Source organism: Salvelinus fontinalis, chromosome 6 (assembly GCF_029448725.1).
Source record: "Salvelinus fontinalis isolate EN_2023a chromosome 6, ASM2944872v1, whole genome shotgun sequence".
NCBI lineage: Eukaryota > Metazoa > Chordata > Actinopteri > Salmoniformes > Salmonidae > Salvelinus > Salvelinus fontinalis.
The window spans coordinates 65815786-65835268 of record NC_074670.1 but is presented as its reverse complement, the minus strand read 5'-3'; the positions used below and the strand labels follow the sequence as shown (position 1 = coordinate 65835268).

At 46.8% G+C, this 19483-nt stretch overlaps 1 protein-coding gene and 1 pseudogene across 1 annotated transcript in view; both read right to left on the bottom strand.

The window, feature by feature from the left end:
* The window catches only part of LOC129858319 (protein TMEPAI-like), a 64168-nt gene extending 52188 nt beyond the window's left edge, over positions 1 to 11980 (bottom strand). Inside the window, exon 1 of the mRNA XM_055927470.1 lies at positions 11475 to 11980. Coding sequence (XP_055783445.1) covers positions 11475 to 11574 — 100 coding nt within the window. The 5' untranslated portion in view covers positions 11575 to 11980. The remainder of the gene's footprint in view (positions 1 to 11474) is intronic.
* Positions 11981 to 15696: 3716 nt separating this feature from the next.
* LOC129858648 (guanine nucleotide exchange factor subunit RIC1-like) lies at positions 15697 to 16470 on the bottom strand (annotated as a pseudogene).
* Between the last annotated feature and the right edge of the window lie 3013 nt (positions 16471 to 19483).

Genomic DNA, 19483 nt, shown 5'->3' with positions numbered 1-19483 from the left:
GAGATGTAGAGATGTAGGGGGGTAGATCAGTCCAGAGCTGAGGTAGAGATGTAGGGGTGTAGGTCAGTCCAGAGCTGAGGAAGAGATGTAGGGGTGTAGATCAGTCCAGAGCTGAGGTAGAGATGTAGGGGTATAGATCAGTCCAGAGCTGAGGTAGAGATGTAGGGGGGTAGATCAGTCCAGAGCTGAGGTAGAGATGTAGGGGGGTAGATCAGTCCAGAGCTGAGGTAGAGATGTAGGGGTATAGATCAGTCCAGAGCTGAGGTAGAGATGTAGGGGTATAGATCAGTCCAGAGCTGAGGTAGAGGTGTAGGGGTGTAGATCAGTCCAGAGCTGAGGTAGAGATGTAGAGGTGTAGATCAGTCCAGAGCTGAGGTAGAGATGTAGGGGGGTAGATCAGTCCATAGCTGAGGTAGAGATGTAGAGGTGTAGGGGTGTAGGGGGGTAGATCAGTCCAGAGCTGAGGTAGAGATGTAGAGGTGTAGGGGTGTAGATCAGTCCAGAGCTGAGGTAGAGATGTAGGGGTGTAGGGGGGTAGGTCAGTCCAGAGCTGAGGTAGAGATGTAGAGGTGTAGGGGTGTAGGGGGGTAGGTCAGTCCAGAGCTGAGGTAGAGATGTAGAGGTGTAGGGGTGTAGATCAGTCCAGAGCTGAGGTAGAGATGTAGGGGTGTAGGGGTGTAGATCAGTCCAGAGCTGAGGTAGAGATGTAGAGGTGTAGGGGTGTAGATCAGTCCAGAGCTGAGGTAGAGATGTAGGGGTGTAGGGGGGTAGGTCAGTCCAGAGCTGAGGTAGAGATGTAGGGGTGTAGATCAGTCCAGAGCTGAGGTAGAGATGTAGGGGTGTAGGGGTGTAGATCAGTCCAGAGCTGAGGTAGAGATGTAGAGGTGTAGGGGTGTAGATCAGTCCAGAGCTGAGGTAGAGATGTAGGGGTGTAGGGGTCTAGATCAGTCCAGAGCTGAGGTAGAGATGTAGGGGTGTAGATCAGTCCAGAGCTGAGGTAGAGATGTAGGGGGGTAGATCAGTCCAGAGCTGAGGTAGAGATGTAGGGGTGTAGATCAGTCCAGAGCTGAGGTAGAGATGTAGGGGTGTAGATCAGTCCAGAGCTGAGGTAGAGATGTAGGGGGGTAGATCAGTCCAGAGCTGAGGTAGAGATGTAGGGGGGTAGATCAGTCCAGAGCTGAGGTAGAGATGTAGGGGTGTAGATCAGTCCAGAGCTGAGGTAGAGATGTAGGGGGGTAGATCAGTCCAGAGCTGAGGTAGAGATGTAGGGGGGTAGGGGTGTAGATCAGTCCAGAGCTGAGGTAGAGATGTAGGGGTGTAGATCAGTCCAGAGCTGAGGTAGAGATGTAGGGGTGTAGATCAGTCCAGAGCTGAGGTAGAGATGTAGGGGTCTATATCAGTCCAGAGCTGAGGTAGAGATGTAAGGGTGTAGGGGTGTAGATCAGTCCAGAGCTGAGGTAGAGATGTAGGGGTGTAGGGGGGTAGATCAGTCCAGAGCTGAGGTAGAGATGTAGGGGTGTAGGGGGGTAGATCAGTCCAGAGCTGAGGTAGAGATGTAGGGGGGTAGATCAGTCCAGAGCTGAGGTAGAGATGTAGGGGGGTAGATCAGTCCAGAGCTGAGGTAGAGATGTAGGGGGGTAGATCAGTCCAGAGCTGAGGTAGAGATGTAGGGGGGTAGATCAGTCCAGAGCTGAGGTAGAGATGTAGGGGTATAGATCAGTCCAGAGCTGAGGTAGAGATGTAGGGGTGTAGATCAGTCCAGAGCTGAGGTAGAGATGTAGGGGTCTAGATCAGTCCAGAGCTGAGGTAGAGATGTAGGGGTGTAGATCAGTCCAGAGCTGAGGTAGAGATGTAGGGGTTTTGATCAGTCCAGAGCTGAGGTAGAGATGTAGGGGGGTAGATCGGTCCAGAGCTGAGGTAGAGATGTAGGGGGGTAGGGGTGTAGGTCAGTCCAGAGCTGAGGTAGAGATGTAGGGGTGTAGATCAGCCCAGAGCTGAGGTAGAGATGTAGGGGTGTAGGGGGGTAGATCAGTCCAGAGCTGAGGTAGAGATGTAGGGGTGTAGGGGGGTAGATCAGTCCAGAGCTGAGGTAGAGATGTAGGGGTGTAGATCAGCCCAGAGCTGAGGTAGAGATGTAGGGGTGTAGATCAGTCCAGAGCTGAGGTAGAGATGTTGGGGTGTAGATCAGTCCAGAGCTGAGGTAGAGATGTAGGGGTGTAGGGGTGTAGATCAGTCCAGAGCTGAGGTAGAGATGTAGGGGTGTAGGGGGGTAGATCAGTCCAGAGCTGAGGTAGAGATGTAGGGGGGTAGATCAGTCCAGAGCTGAGGTAGAGATGTAGGGGGGTAGATCAGTCCAGAGCTGAGGTAGAGATGTAGGGGTGTAGATCAGTCCAGAGCTGAGGTAGAGATGTAGGGGGGTAGATCAGTCCAGAGCTGAGGTAGAGATGTAGGGGTATAGATCAGTCCAGAGCTGAGGTAGAGATGTAGGGGTCTAGATCAGTCCAGAGCTGAGGTAGAGATGTAGGGGTATAGATCAGTCCAGAGCTGAGGTAGAGATGTAGGGGTGTAGATCAGTCCAGAGCTGAGGTAGAGATGTAGGGGTGTAGATCAGTCCAGAGCTGAGGTAGAGATGTAGGGGGGTAGATCAGTCCAGAGCTGAGGTAGAGATGTAGGGGTGTAGGGGTGTAGATCAGTCCAGAGCTTCATCATGATGCTTTGAAACAGACTGGCATGCTGTAGGATACAGTATCATGATGTATTGTAATTGATGCAGACATAAAAACGACTACTATGTTATTAATAAGTAGTCTGTTGGAAATATCCTCCCCAGGAGAGACAGACAATGAGCATAATTACACATTCAAACTAAGGTCCACACCTCAGTGTCCACATCACTAAGGACTTAACATGGTCCACACCTCAGTGTCCACATCACTAAGGACTTAACATGGTCCACACCTCAGTGCCCACATCACTAAGGACTCAACATGGTCCACACACACCTCAGTGTCCACATCACTAAAGACTTAACATGGTCCACACCTGTGTCCACATCACTAAGGACTTAACATGGTCCACACCTCAGTGTCCACATCACTAAGGACTTAACATGGTCCACACCTCAGTGTCCACATCACTAAGGACTTAACATGGTCCACACCTCAGTGTCCACATCACTAAGGACTTAACATGGTCCACGCCTCAGTGTCCACATCACTAAGGACTTAACATGGTCCACACCTCAGTTTCCACATCACTAAGGACTTAACATGGTCCACACCTCAGTGTCCACATCACTAAGGACTTAACATGGTCCACACACGTCAGTGTCCACATCACTGAGGACTTAACATGGTCCACACACACCTCAGTGTCCACATCACTAAGGACTTAACATGATCCACACCTCAGTGTCCACATCACTAAGGACTTAACATGATCCACCCCTCAGTGTCCACATCACTAAGGACTTAACATGGTCCACACCTCAGTGTCCACATCACTAAGGACTTAACATGGTCCACACCTCAGTGTCCACATCACTAAGGACTTAACATGGTCCACACCTCAGTGTCCACATCACTAAGGACTTAACATGGTCCACACCTCAGTGTCCACATCACTAAGGACTTAACATGGTCCACGCCTCAGTGTCCACATCACTAAGGACTTAACATGGTCCACACCTCAGTGTCCACATCACTAAGGACTTAACATGGTCCACACCTCAGTGTCCACATCACTAAGGACTTAACATGGTCCACACACGTCAGTGTCCACATCACTGAGGACTTAACATGGTCCACACCTCAGTGTCCACATCACTAAGGACTTAACATGATCCACCCCTCAGTGTCCACATCACTAAGGACTTAACATGGTCCACACCTCAGTGTCCACATCACTAAGGACTTAATATGGTTCACACCTCAGTGTCCACATCACTAAAGACTTAACATGGTCCACACCTCATTGTCCACATCACTGAGGACTTAACATGGTCCACACACACCTCAGTGTCCACATCACTGAGGAATTAACATGGTCCACACACGTCAGTGTCCACACCACTGAGAACTTAACATGGTCCACACCTCAGTGTCCACATCACTAAGGACTTAACATGGTCCACACCTCAGTGTCCACATCACTAAGTACTTAACATGGTCCACACCTCAGTGTCCACATCACTAAGGACTTAACATGGTCCACACCTCAGTGTCCACATCACTAAGGACTTAACATGGTCCACAAGCCAGTGTCCACATCACTAAGGACTTAACATGGTCCACACCTCATTGTCCACATCACTAAGGACTTAACATGGTCCACACACACCTCAGTGTCCACATCACTAAGGACTTAAAAGGGTCCACACCTCAGTGTCCACATCACTGAGAACTTAACATGGTCCACACCTCAGTGTCCACATCACTGAGAACTTAACATGGTCCACACCTCAGTGTCCACATCACTGAGGACTTAACATGGTCCACACCTCAGTGTCCACATCACTAAGGACTTAACATGGTCCACACCTCAGTGTCCACATCACTAAGGACTTAACATGGCCCACACCTCAGTGTCCACATCACTGAGGACTTAACAGTGTCCACACCTCAGTGTCCACATCACTAAGGACTTAACAGTGTCCACACCTCAGTGTCCACATCACTAAGGACTAAACATGGCCCACACCTCAGTGTCCACATCACTAAGGACTTAACATGGTCCACACCTCAGTGTCCACATCACTAAGGACTTAACATGGTCCACACCTCAGTGTCCACATCACTAAGGACTTAACATGGTCCACACCTCAGTGTCCACATCACTAAGGACTTAACATGGTCCACACCTCAGTGTCCACATCACTAAGGACTTAACATGGTCCACACCTCATTGTCCACATCACTGAGGACTTAACATGGTCCACACCTCAGTGCCCACATCACTAAGGACTTAACATGGTCCACACCTCAGTGTCCACATCACTGAGGACTTAACATGGTCCACACACACGTCAGTGTCCACATCACTAAGGACTTAACATGGTTCACACACACATCAGTGTCCACATCACTAAGGACTTAAAATGGTCCACTCCTCAGTGTCCACATCACTAAGGACTTAACATGGTCCACACCTCAGTGTCCACATCACTAAGGACTTAACATGGTCCACACCTCAGTGTCCACATCACTAAGGACTTAACATGGCCCACACCTCAGTGTCCACATCACTGAGGACTTAACAGTGTCCACACCTCAGTGTCCACATCACTAAGGACTTAACAGTGTCCACACCTCAGTGTCCACATCACTAAGGACTAAACATGGCCCACACCTCAGTGTCCACATCACTAAGGACTTAACATGGTCCACACCTCAGTGTCCACATCACTAAGGACTTAACATGGTCCACACCTCAGTGTCCACATCACTAAGGACTTAACATGGTCCACACCTCAGTGTCCACATCACTAAGGACTTAACATGGTCCACACCTCAGTGTCCACATCACTAAGGACTTAACATGGTCCACACCTCATTGTCCACATCACTGAGGACTTAACATGGTCCACACCTCAGTGCCCACATCACTAAGGACTTAACATGGTCCACACCTCAGTGTCCACATCACTGAGGACTTAACATGGTCCACACACACGTCAGTGTCCACATCACTAAGGACTTAACATGGTTCACACACACATCAGTGTCCACATCACTAAGGACTTAAAATGGTCCACTCCTCAGTGTCCACATCACTAAGGACTTAACATGGTCCACACCTCAGTGTCCACATCACTAAGGATTTAACATGGTCCACACCTCAGTGTCCACATCACTAAGGACTTAACATGGTCCACACCTCAGTGCCCACATCACTAAGGACTTAACATGGTCCACACCTCAGTGTCCACATCACTGAGGACTTAACATGGTCCACACACACGTCAGTGTCCACATCACTAAGGACTTAACATGGTTCACACACACATCAGTGTCCACATCACTAAGGACTTAAAATGGTCCACTCCTCAGTGTCCACATCACTAAGGACTTAACATGGTCCACACCTTAGTGTCCACATCACTAAGGACTTAACATGGTCCACACACGTCAGTGTCCACATCACTGAGAACTTAACATGGTCCACACACGTCAGTGTCCACATCACTAAGGACTTAACATGGTCCACACCTCAGTGTCCACATCACTAAGGACTTATCATGGTCCACACCTCAGTGTCCACATCACTAAAGACTTATCATGGTCCACACCTCAGTGTCCACATCACTAAAGACTTATCATGGTCCACACCTCAGTGTCCACATCACTAAGGACTTAACATGGTCCACACCTCAGTGTCCACATCACTAAGGACTTAACATGGTCCACACCTTATTGTCCACATCACTGAAGACTTAACATGGTCCACACCTCAGTGTCCACATCACTAAGGACTTAACATGGTCCACACACACCTCAGTGTCCACATCACTAAGGACTTAACATGGTCCACACCTGTGTCCACATCACTAAGGACTTAACATGGTCCACACCTCAGTGTCCACATCACTAAGGACTTAACATGGTCCACACCTCAGTGTCCACATCACTAAGGACTTAACATGGTCCACACCTCAGTGTCCACATCACTAAGGACTTAACATGGTCCACACCTCAGTGTCCACATCACTAAGGACTTAACATGGTCCACACACACCTCAGTGTCCACATCACTAAGGACTTAACATGGTCCACACCTCAGTGTCCACATCACTAAGGACTTAACATGGTCCACACACGCCTCAGTGTCCACATCACTAAGGACTTAACATGGTCCACACACACCTCAGTGTCCACATCACTAAGGACTTAACATGGTCCACACCTCAGTGTCCACATCACTGAGAACTTAACATGGTCCACACCTCAGTGTCCACATCACTAAGGACTTAACATGGTCCACACCTCAGTGTCCACATCACTAAGGACTTAACATGGTCCACACCTCTGTGTCCACATCACTATGGACTTATCATGGTCCACACACACCTCAGTGTCCACATCACTAAGGACTTAACATGGTCCACACCTCAGTGTCCACATCACTAAGGACTTAACATGGTCCACACCTCAGTGTCCACATCACTGAGGACTTAACATGGTCCACACACCAACACAGTTGTGAAGAGGGCACGGCAGCACCTCTTCCCACTCAGGAGGCTGAAAGGATAAAACGGGCCCTCAGATTCTCAAAAAGTTCTACAGTTGCACCATTGAGAGCATCTTGACTGGCTGCATCACCGCTTGGCATACAACCGCACGGCACTACAGAGGGCAATGTGTACGGCCCAGTACATCACTGGTGCAGAGCTCCCTGCCATCCAGAACCAACCTCTACGTCTTGTGGTGTCAGAGGAAGGCCCTAAATATTGGGAAAGACTCCAGCCACCTAAGCCATAGACTGTTCTCCCTGCTACCGCACGAAATGCTGTACCGATGTACCAAGTCTGGAACTAACACGATCCTGAACAGCTTTTACCCCCAAGCCATAAGACCACTAAATAGTTAACCAAATAGCGGACTATCTGCATTGGCCCTTTTTGCATCGACTCTTTTGACTCATAACATACACTGCTGCTACTGTTAATTATCTATCTACTGGTACTTCCTGTATATAGCCATGTTATTACCTCGTACCCCTGCACTTCAACTCAGTACTGGAACTTCCTGTATATAGCCATGTTATTACCTCGTACCCCTGCACATCAACTCAGTACTGGTACTTCCTGTATATAGCCATGTTATTACCTCGTACCCCTGCACTTCAACTCAGTACTGGTACTTCCTGTATATAGCCATGTTATTACCTCGTACCCCTGCACATCGACTCAGTACTGGTACTTCCTGTATATAGCCATGTTATTACCTCGTACCCCTGCACATCAACTCAGTACTGGTACTTCCTGTATATAGCCATGTTATTACCTCGTACCCCTGCACTTCAACTCAGTACTGGTACTTCCTGTATATAGCCATGTTATTACCTCGTACCCCTGCACATCGACTCAGTACTGGTACTTCCTGTATATAGCCATGTTATTACCTCGTACCCCTGCACATCAACTCAGTACTGGTACTTCCTGTATATAGCCATGTTATTACCTCGTACCCCTGCACATCGACTCAGTACTGGTACTTCCTGTATATAGCCATGATATTACATCGTACCCCTGCACTTAAACTCAGTACTGGTACTTCCTGTATATAGCCATGATATTACATCGTACCCCTGCACTTAAACTCAGTACTGGTACTTCCTGTATATAGCCATGTTATTACCTCGTACCACTGCACTTCAACTCAGTACTGGTACTTCCTGTATATAGCCATGTTATTACCTCGTACCCCTGCACATCAACTCAGTACTGGTACTTCCTGTATATAGCCATGTTATTACCTCGTACCCCTGCACTTCAACTCAGTACTGGTACTTCCTGTATATAGCCATGTTATTACCCCGTACCCCTGCACATCGACTCAGTACTGGTACTTCCTGTATATAGCCATGTTATTACCTCGTACCCCTGCACATCAACTCAGTACTGGTACTTCCTGTATATATCCATGTTATTACCTCGTACCCCTGCACATCAACTCAGTACTGGTACTTCCTGTATATAGCCATGTTATTACCTCGTACCCCTGCACATCAACTCAGTACTGGTACTTCCTGTATATAGCCATGTTATTACCTCGTACCCCTGCACATCGACTCAGTACTGGTACCCCGTGTACAGTGCATTCGGAAAGTATTCAGACCCCTGACTTTTTCAACAACAAGAAATACATTACAGGCTTATTCTAGAATGGATTATATATTTTGTTCATCAATCTACACACAATACCCTTATAATGACATCACAATACACTTATAATGACAAAGCAAAAACTTTTAATGTTTTTTTTTTATAGCAAATTTGGCGAGACAAGCTTGGCACACCTGTATTTGGGGAGTTTCTCTCATTCTTCTCTGCAGATCCTCTCAAGCTCTGTCAAGTTGGATGGGAAGCATCGCTACACAGCTATTTTCTGGTCTCTCCACAGATGTTCGATCGGGTTCAAGTCCGGGCTCTGGCTGGGCCACTCAAGGAAATTCAGAGACTTGTCCCGAAGCCACTCCTGAGTTGTCTATGTGTTTAAGGTCATTGTCCTGTTGGAAGGTGAACCTTCACCCCAGTCTGAGGTCCTGAGCGCTCTGGAGCAGGTTTTCATCTAGGATCTCTCTGTACTTTGCTCATTTCATCTTTCTCTCAATCCTGACTAGTCTCCCAGTCCCTGCTGCTGAAAAACATCCCCACAGCATGATGCTGCCACCACCATGCTTCACCGTAGGGATGGTGCCTGGTTTCCTCCAGACGTGACGCTTGGCATTCAGGCCAAAGAGTTCAATCTTGGTTTCATCAGACCAGATAATTTTCTTTCTCATGGTCTGAGAGTCCTCTAGGTGCCTTTTGGCAAAGTCCATGTGGTCTGTCATGTGCCTTTTACTGAGGAGTGGCTTCCGTCTGGACACTCTACAATAAAGGCCTGATTGGTGGGGTGCTACAGAGATGGTTGTCCTTCTGGAAGGTTCTCCCATTTCCACAGATTAACTCTGGAGCTCTGTCAAAGTGACCATTGGGTTCTTGGTCACCTCCCTGACCAAGGCCCTTCTCCCCCGATTGCTCAGTTTGGCCGGGCGGCCAGCTCTAGGAAGAGTCTTGGTGGTTCCAAACTTCTTCCATTTAAGAATGATGGAGGCCACTGTGTTCTTGGGGACCTTCAATGCTGCAGACATGTCTTGGTACCCTTCCCCAGATATGTGTCTCGATGCACCTGAGCTCAATTTTGAGTCTCATAGTAAAGGGTCTGAATACTTATGTAAATAAGGTATTTCTGTTTTTTATTTTATTTACATTTGTCTACATTTCTAAAATCCTGTTTTTGCTTTGTCATTATGGGGTATTGTGATGTCATTATGGGGTATTGTGATGTCATTATGGGGTATTGTGATGTCATTATGGGGTATTGTGATGTCATTATGGGGTATTGTGTGTAGATTGATGAGTAAAAAATAATGTAATCCATTTTAGAACAAGGCTGTAACGTAAGAAAACGTGGTTAAAGGGAAGGGGTCTGAATACTTTCCGAATGCACTGTGTATAGCCAAGTTAACATTCATCTGTTCTTGGTGTTATTATTTTGTATTATTTTTCTATCTTTCTCTCTGCTTTTTGGGGGAAGCCCTCATTATTAAGCATTGCACTGTTAGTCCACAACTACAAAGCATGTGACAAATCACATTTGAGTTATTTGTAAGACATATTGGAGTAAACATTTTCCCAACATGAGGTTGATCTATAATCAATCTAAGGACATGTCACAGTCTTCCTCTAGCTCCACTAGACAGCTGGGAACAAGAGTCTCTTCAACACCTCATTTACATGTTAGAATATATTTGGGCCATTTGCTACAACCATGGGCTGCACTAACACACACCAGGCAGAATCCCGGTGAGAGCCTTAGTTCCCATGCTCATTGTTGCAAGGCCTTTGTCCACTGTGTGTTTCAGACAGCCCTAACCCACAGCCCTGTCTGGATGTTTAGGCAAGACGGTCTGCTCTGCACTGCACGGGGGGAAGGGTGAACCCACCGCCTGCCTGCCTGTCTGTCTGTCTGCCTGTCTGCCAGCCAGTCTGCCTGCCTGTCTGCTGTGAATTACTGTCTCTGTCTGACAATATCACATATTCCACCACTATAACGGGATGTAGGCTAGCTATTTCCAGTCTGAGCCGTTAGCTGTAGCCTTCCTTGCCCCTACTGTAGTCTACTGTATGTAGGCCTACGTCTACCAAACTATGAGACATGTTTGAATGTGGGAGTAGGCCAAGTCAGCCGAGACTGCAGGAGTTTTGGGGGATGTCTGCGCAGCCCCTCTAGAGCTGCAGACGTAATTTGCCATGGACGCATAGGTTCGAGTTAGGTTTCACTGAGAAACAGGCGAACATGTGGAAACGTGCACCCAACATAACCATCGACAATATCATTATTAACTTAATTAATATTAAAAATAATACAAATCGAAGTCCAGAGTCATTGTGACCTAAATTAAATAATATCCAATGCACCACACATCAAGTCTGCGTTTTCTAAAACTCAGATGGACAGAAGGATCGGAAATAGCTTGCCACCAACCATCCAGTGAATAAATACAACACATGTTATCTAAAACACACACGAAATTCAGCAAAAACCATTATTGCGGTTACGCTCGGGTCGAGAGATTGCTGTCACAATTGAACGGTTACAGGTTAAACCAACTGTCCTGTCGCTCTTTTGATCGTGTGTTGTAACAATAAATGCGCAAATCGGTTTCATTTTAAAACAGCAACGTAGTGTCAGAAATGCGTAGTTACTTACATATATCCATCCCCTGCGACTGGGATCCAGTGCAGTTGCAGGAGCAAATGACATTGGAGTTCGAGTTGATGGAGCTGCCCGGTACCGTTATGTTTTGCATGGGGCTCGGGAGTAGCGGGACGCCGGGGAAGAGCCGCCGACAGTGGCCCTACACAGGGCTGACAACTTGTACAGCAGCTCCCGCTGTCAGAGTCGGCCTCTATGGTTCCACATTTGTCACGTCATTCCAACCTAGTCACGATGTAGCGATGTTACCTATAATGAATAGACACCCCACATCTTGAAAAATGTTCCGGCGCCCCTCTCGCAGTCATTCAAAAGAATGGCTGTGTTCCGTGCTCCTGGTGTGGGCAGGCTTACACCCCACCCTCCTCCCTCCGCTTTCCAAAAGGGGAGCGGTTCCAGACAGGCTGCCAGACATGGGGGGTGGGGGGAAGAAAGCTAGACTCGGAGCAGTGGGGTGGTGGAGGAGGGAGAATGCTGCTGGTGACAATGACAGTGAGAGGGGGAGAGGGGCTGGCCTAGCCAGTGGGCGCTGTGAGAGAGAGAGACAACCTCCCTGACCTGCTAGTCCGACTCCCGAAAGACCTACACAGAGCGAACCCAGGCCAAGAAGACCACCGCATCACCAGCCACACCCCAACCAGCTGAGACCCCCCCCCAAAACAAACCCTTGCCACACCCCATACAGTGCTTTTGGAAAGTATTCAGACCCCTTGACTTTTTCCACATTAGGTTACAGCCTTATTATAAAATTCATTTAATCGTTTTTTCCTCATCAATCTACACACAATATCCCATAATGACAAAGCCAAAATATATTTTTTTTATTTTTGATCATTTATAAAAGAAATAAAAAATAATGAAATATACATTTACATAAGTATTCAGACCCTTTACTCAGTACTTTGTTGAAGCCCCTTTGGCAGCAATTTCAGCCTCGAGTCTTCTTGGGTATGACGCTACAAGCTTGACACACCTGTATTTGGGGAGTTTCTCCCATTCTTCTCTGCAGATCCTCTCAAGCTCTGTCAGGTTGGATGGGGAGCGTCGCTGCACAGCTATTTTCATGTCTCTCCAGAGATGTTTGATCGGGTTCAAGTCGGGGCTCTGGCTGGGCCCCTCAAGGACATTCAGGGACTTGTCCCGAAGCCCCTCCTGCGTTGTCTTGGCTGTGTGCTTAGGGTTGTTGTCCTGTTGGAAGGTGAACCTTCGCCCCAGTCTGAGGTCAGGAGCGCTCTGGAGGAGGTTTTCGTCAAGGATCTCTCTGTACTTCGCTCCGTTCATCTTTGTCTTGATCCTGACTAGTCTCCCAGTCCCTGCCGCTGAAAAACATCCCCACAGCATGATGCTGCCACCACCATGCTTCACCGTAGGGATGGTGCCTGGTTTCCTCCAGACGTGACGCTTGGCATTCAGGCCAAAGAGTTCAATCTTGGTTTCATCAGACCAGATAATCTTGTTTCTCATGGTCTGAGAGTCCTTTAGATGCCTTTTTGACAAACTCCATGTGGTCTGTCATGTGCCTTTTACTGAGGAGTGGCTTCTGTCTAGCCACTCTACCATAAAGGCCTGATTGGTGGAGTGCTGCAGACATGGTTGTCCTTCTGGAAGGTTCTCCTATCTCTACAGAGGAACTCTAGAGCTCTGTCAGAGTGACCAGAGTGGCCAGCTCTAGGAAGAGTCTTGGTGGTTCCAAACTTCTTCCATTTAACAATGATGGAGGCCACTGTGTTCATGGGGAACTTCAATGCTGCAGAAATGTTTTGTTCCCCTTCCCCAGATCTGTGTCTCAACACAATCCTGTCTCGGAGCTCTACGGACAATTCCTTCAACCTCATGGCTTGGTTTTTGCTTTGACATGCACTGTCAACTGTGGGACGAAATCAAATCAAATTGTATTGGTCACATACACGTGTTTAGCGGGTGTAGTGTAGTGCAGCTCTAGCAGTGCAGTAATATCTGACAGTAATATCTAACAATTTCACAGCAATACATAAATCTAAAGTAAAGGAATGGAATTAAGAATATATAAATAATGGGCGAGCAACGTCAGAGCGGCATAGACTAAGATACAGTAGAATAGGACAGAATACAGTATATACATATGAGATGAGTAATGCAAATAATGTAAACATTATTAAAGTGACTGGTGTTCCGTTATTAAAACCTTTCAGGGCTACCCATCCAGTCACCTAATCTAACCAAAGAACTCATCATAAACTTTACTAAAAAATACATGTTGTACAGCAAATTTGGCTAGCCATGCGGAGCTCACGTGTCCAAGAAATCTTGGCGCATGGAACGAAAAATTCAAAAATTCCCAATAAACGTAGAATAAACTGGTCAAATTCGGTTGAAAATCCTACTTTATGATGTTCTTCTCATATATATCCAATAAAATCAGAGCCGGCGCAATTCGTAGTGTATACCGAACGCTTTTCAGAAGACAATGTGAGGTTCCCTGGTGCGCAGTTCAATACGGACAAAAGAGCGGACCTGTCACTCCAAAAACTCTTATTCGGCCTCACATCAAGCTAGAAACCCCATTCAACATTCTACTGCCTGTTGACGTCTAGTGGAAGGCGTATGAAGTGCATACAGATCCATAAATATAAGCCAGTTGAATAGGCAGGCCCTGACACAGAGCCCCTTTTTCAGAATTTTCACTTCCTGTCTGGAACTTTGCTGCCAAATAAGTTCTGTTTTACTCACAGATATAATTTAAACAGTTTTAGAAACTTCAGAGTGTTTTCTATCCAATAGTAATAATAATATGCATATTGTATGATCTAGAACAGAGTACGAGGCCGTTTAATTTGGGCACGATTTTTTCCAAAGTGAAAACAGCGCCCCCCTATTAAGAAGAAGTTTTAAAGTGGCCAGTGATTCCAAGTCTATATAGGGCAGCAGCCTCTAACGTGCAAGTGATGGCTATTTAACAGAATTGAACAGATAGAATCTCTTTTTCAGTCTCTTGGTCCCAGCTCTGATGTACCTTCACTGACCTAGCCTTCAGGATGATTGCAGCGTGAACAGGCCTTGGATGGTTGATGTGTTTGATTATCTTTTTGGCCTTCCTGTGACATCTGGTGCTCTAAGTGTCCTGGAGGGAAGGCAGTATAGCTCCGGTTATGCGTTGGGCAGACCGCACCACCCTCTGGAGAACCTTGTGGTTGAGGGCGGTGCAGTTGCCGTACCAGGAGGTGATATTATATATTATATGCTCTCAATTGTGCATCTGTAAAAGTTTGTGAGGGTTTTAGGTGACAAGCCAAATTTCTTCAGCCTCTTGGAGGTTGAAGCGGCGCTGTTGTGCCTTCTTCACCACGCTGTCTGTGTGGGTGGACCATTTCAGTTTGTCTGTGATGTGTACGCAGAGGAACTTAAAACTTCCCCTTTATCCACTGCTGTCCCGTCTATGTGGATGAGGGGTTGCTCCCTCTGCTGTTTCCTGAAGTCCACGATCATCTCCTTTGTTTTGTTGACGTTGAGTGAGAGGTTGTTTTCCTGACACCACACTCCCAGAGCCCTCACCTCCTCCCTGAAGGCTGTCTCGTCGTTGTTGGTAATCAAGCCCACTACCGTTGTGTCATCTGCAAACTTGATGATTGAGTTGGAGGCGTGCATGGCCACGCAGTCATGGGTGAACAGGGAGTACAGGAGGGGGCTGAGAACGCACCCTTGTGGGGGCCCAGTGTTGAGGATGAGCGAAGTGGAGGTGTTGTTTCCTACCTTCACCACCTGGAGGCGGCCCGTCAGGAATTCCAGGACCCAGTTGCACAGGGCGAGGTTGAGACCCAGGGCCTACAGCTTGATGATGGTCTTGGAGGGTACTATTGTGTTGAACGGTGAGCTATAGTCAATGAACAGCATTCTTTCATAGGTATTCCTCTTGTCCAAGTGGGATAGGGCAGTGTGCAGTGCAATTGCGATTGCATCGTCTGTGGATCTATTGGGGCGGTAAGCAAATTGTAGTGGATCTAGGGTGTCGGGTATGGTTGACGTGATATGATCCTTAACTGGACTCTCAAAGCACTTCATGATGACTGAAGTGAGTGCTACGGGGCGATAGTCATTTAGTTCAACTACCTTTGCTTTCTTGGGTACAGGAACAATGGTGGCCATCTTGAAGCATGTGGGAACAGCAGACTGGGAAAGATCAGGTGATTTGGTGTCTAACCTTTAGTCTTCTTTTGGTTCTGTGTCTTTTCCTCATCTCTTATCTTTCTCTCATCCAGACGGATGGATGAATGGATGGATGGATGGATGGATGGATGGATGGATGGATGGATAAATACATTATTGAGTAGATGGATGGATGGATGGATGGATGGATGGATGGATGGATGAATGGATGGATGGATGGATGGATGGATGGATGGATGGATGAATGGATGGATGGATGGATGGATGGATGGATGGATGGATGGATAAATATATTATTGAGTAGATGGATGGATGGATGGATGGATGGATGGATGGATGGATGGATGGATGGATGGATAAATATATTATTGAGTAGATGGATGGATGGATGGATGGATGGATGGATGGATGGATGAATGGATGGATGGATGGATGGATGGATGGATGAATGGATGGATGGATGGATGGATGGATGGATGGATAAATATATTATTGAGTAGATGGATGGATGGATGGATGGATGGATGGATGGATGGATGGATGGATGGATGGATGGATGAATGGATGGATGGATGGATGGATGGATGGATGGATAAATATATTATTGAGTAGATGGATGGATGGATGGATGGATGGATGGATGGATGGATGGATGGATGGATGGATAAATATATTATTGAGTAGATGGATGGATGGATGGATGGATGGATGGATGGATGGATGGATAAATACATTATTGAGTAGATGGATGGATGGATGGATGATGGATGGATGGATGGATGGATGGATGGATGGATGGATGGATGGATGGATAAATACATTATTGAGTAGATGGATGGATGGATGGATGGATGGATGGATGGATGGATGGATGGTTGGTTGGTTGGTTGGTTGGTTGGATTAATACATTATTGAGTAGATGGATGGATGGATGGATGGATAAATACATTATTGAGTAGATGGATGGATGGATGGATGGATAAATACATTATTGAGTAGATGGATGGATGGATGGATGGATGAATGGATGGATGGATGGATGGTTGGTTGGTTGGATTAATACATGAATGGATGGATGGATGGATGAATCAGCTTCAGACCCAACAGCACTGATGAGAATGATTAAAAATAGTTTTACTAGTCTCTCTCACAGACTCATGTCGCTCTGTAAAAAAAAAAAAGGAAATGTATCCACTCACTACTGTAAGTCTCTCTGGATAAGAGCCTCTGCTAAATGACTCACTACTGTAAGTCTCTCTGGATAAGAGCCTCTGCTAAATGACTCACTACTGTAAGTCTCTCTGGATAAGAGCCTCTGCTAAATGACTCACTACTGCAAGTCTCTCTGGATAAGAGCCTCTGCTAAATGACTCACTACTGTAGTGGCTCTGGATAAGAGAGTCTGCTAAATGACTCACTACTGTAAGTCTCTCTGGGTAAGAGCCTCTGCTAAATGACTCACTACTGTAAGTCTCTCTGGGTAAGAGCCTCTGCTAAATGACTCACTACTGTAAGTCTCTCTTAATAAGAGCCTCTGCTAAATGACTAAAATGTAAATAGACTACTATTTTTCTTTACATGCAGAAGCCACCAGGGGGAAGCAGAGAGTCAGAAGCGCTTGAGTCTAGTCAGATTACAGGGGAGGATGAATCATAGGAGGAGATCTGAAGTAGCTCTTCAGGACTGACAGTTCATTAATGAAGTTAGTCATAAAGGAGAGGTCAGAGAGAGAGAGAGACTCACCTTGTCACAGAAAGACCTTGATCTGAGAGAAGGCTCTGTGGATGGGCTTGTTGCTGCGGTTGTTGTAGCTATAGGTGTCAATCTGGATCATCAGAGGAAGACCCTTCACCCCCTTCTGAGACGAGAAGTCTGTACTCAGACAGTTAATAAAACCTATATCTCAGTTGGGAGACCTTCCAAACACAACATCATATTCATATTGACTAAATATCAAACTTTACAAAGCGTGGGAAGCATATTACTAGATGTTGATACGTAAGAATAGGGCTCCCACTGTTCTATGGTTGTGGTGTCTCAGACCAGGTAGTCAGCCTGCGTTAGTAAGGCATTTCTCCCATAAGGAAGAGAGCAGGACAGAACAGAGCAGAACAGAAAAGAGAGCTGGGATGTGCTGAGACAAGCCATGGTCTCAACAGACAGTCTGCCTCAGGGCCACAGCGTATCAAAGAGACAACAGAGAAAATAGAATCAACTCAAAGATTTCTTCTTTTTTTTTACATTTTAGACTACTAAAACGGACCTGTTTTCTCTTCTCTCACAACAGTATTTCCTGAACCACCATGTTTCAACATGTGGGTAAACACATCATTGTGTGTTTGCAAAACAATACAAATATATATGTGTTCTCAGACAGTATTTTGAGTTTATTTCAATAAAATCTGCCACAGTGGTAAAGGTCTAGTCCACTGGAAGTGGGGCTAGAGTGGGGCTATAGAGGCTATAAACTCTGTATTAACAGGCCTTGGGAGCCAGAGTGGGGGTATAGAGGCTATAACCTCTGTATTAACAGGCATTGGGAGCCAGAGTGGGGGTATAGAGGCTATAACCTCTGTATTAACAGGCCTTGGGAGCCAGAGTGGAGGTATAGAGGCTATAACCTCTGTATTAACAGGCCTTGGGAGCCAGAGTGGGGGTATAGAGGCTATAACCTCTGTATTAACAGGCCTTGGGAGCCAGAGTGGAGGTATAGAGGCTATAACCTCTGTATTAACAGGCCTTGGGAGCCAGAGTGGGGGTATAGAGGCTATAACCTCTGTATTAACAGGCCTTGGGAGCCAGAGTGGGGGTATAGAGGCTATAACCTCTGTATTAACAGGCCTTGGGAGCCAGAGTGGGGGTATAGAGGCTATAACCTCTGTATTAACAGTCCTTGGGAGCCAGAGTGGGGGTATAGCGGCTATAACCTCTGTATTAACAGGCGAGTACAAACGGTCCAGCTATGCCCTCTGTAAGGCAATAAAACAGGCAAAATGACAGTACAGAGCCAAAGTGTAGTCGCAATTTAACAGCTCAGACACAAGACATATGAGGACTGTGAGCTCTCGTTCGGTGTGGTCAACATGAGTAAGACATTTAAGCGTGTTAACCTTGCAAGGCTGCCAGCCCAGATGGAGTCCACAGATGACGCAATCGCCATCACACTGTAAACTGCCCTATCCCATCTGGACAAGAGGAATACCTATAGTATGTAAGAATGCTGTGAATCTACTGCAGCTCAGCCTTCAACAAGATAGTGCCCTCCAAGCTCATCACTAAGCTCGGGGCCCTGGGTCTGAACCCCGCTCTGTGCAACTGGGTCCTGGACTTCCTGACGGGTCGACCCCAGGTGGTGACGGTAGGCAACAATACCTCCACTACACTGATCCTCAACACTGGGGCCCCACAAGGGTGCGTTCTCAGCCCTCTCCTGTTCTCCCTGTTCACCCACGACTGTGTGGCCACGCACGCCTCCACGCACGCCTCCACGCACGCCTCCACGCACGCCTCCACGCACGCCTCCACGCACGCCTCCAACTCAATCATCAAGTTTGCTGACGACACCACAGTGGTAGGCCTGATTACCAACAACGACAAGACATAAAAAAAGGTATAATCTGTAAATGATTTCATAAATAGGACTGTTGGAGTTATGTTTCACATGTAGCTATCAAAAATACATGGAAATGTCTGCTCTACCCAAAATTACAACAAACTAATTGCAGCATTACCATGAAAATGGAAGAGGAAAGTGGAAGGGGGGAAAAGTAAGGAACTAGTCTGTCGGCCCTGAATTAAAGACTATAATTGGTTAAAGAAAGATGTGATAAATAAAAAGTATATTTCATTTAAGGACCAAA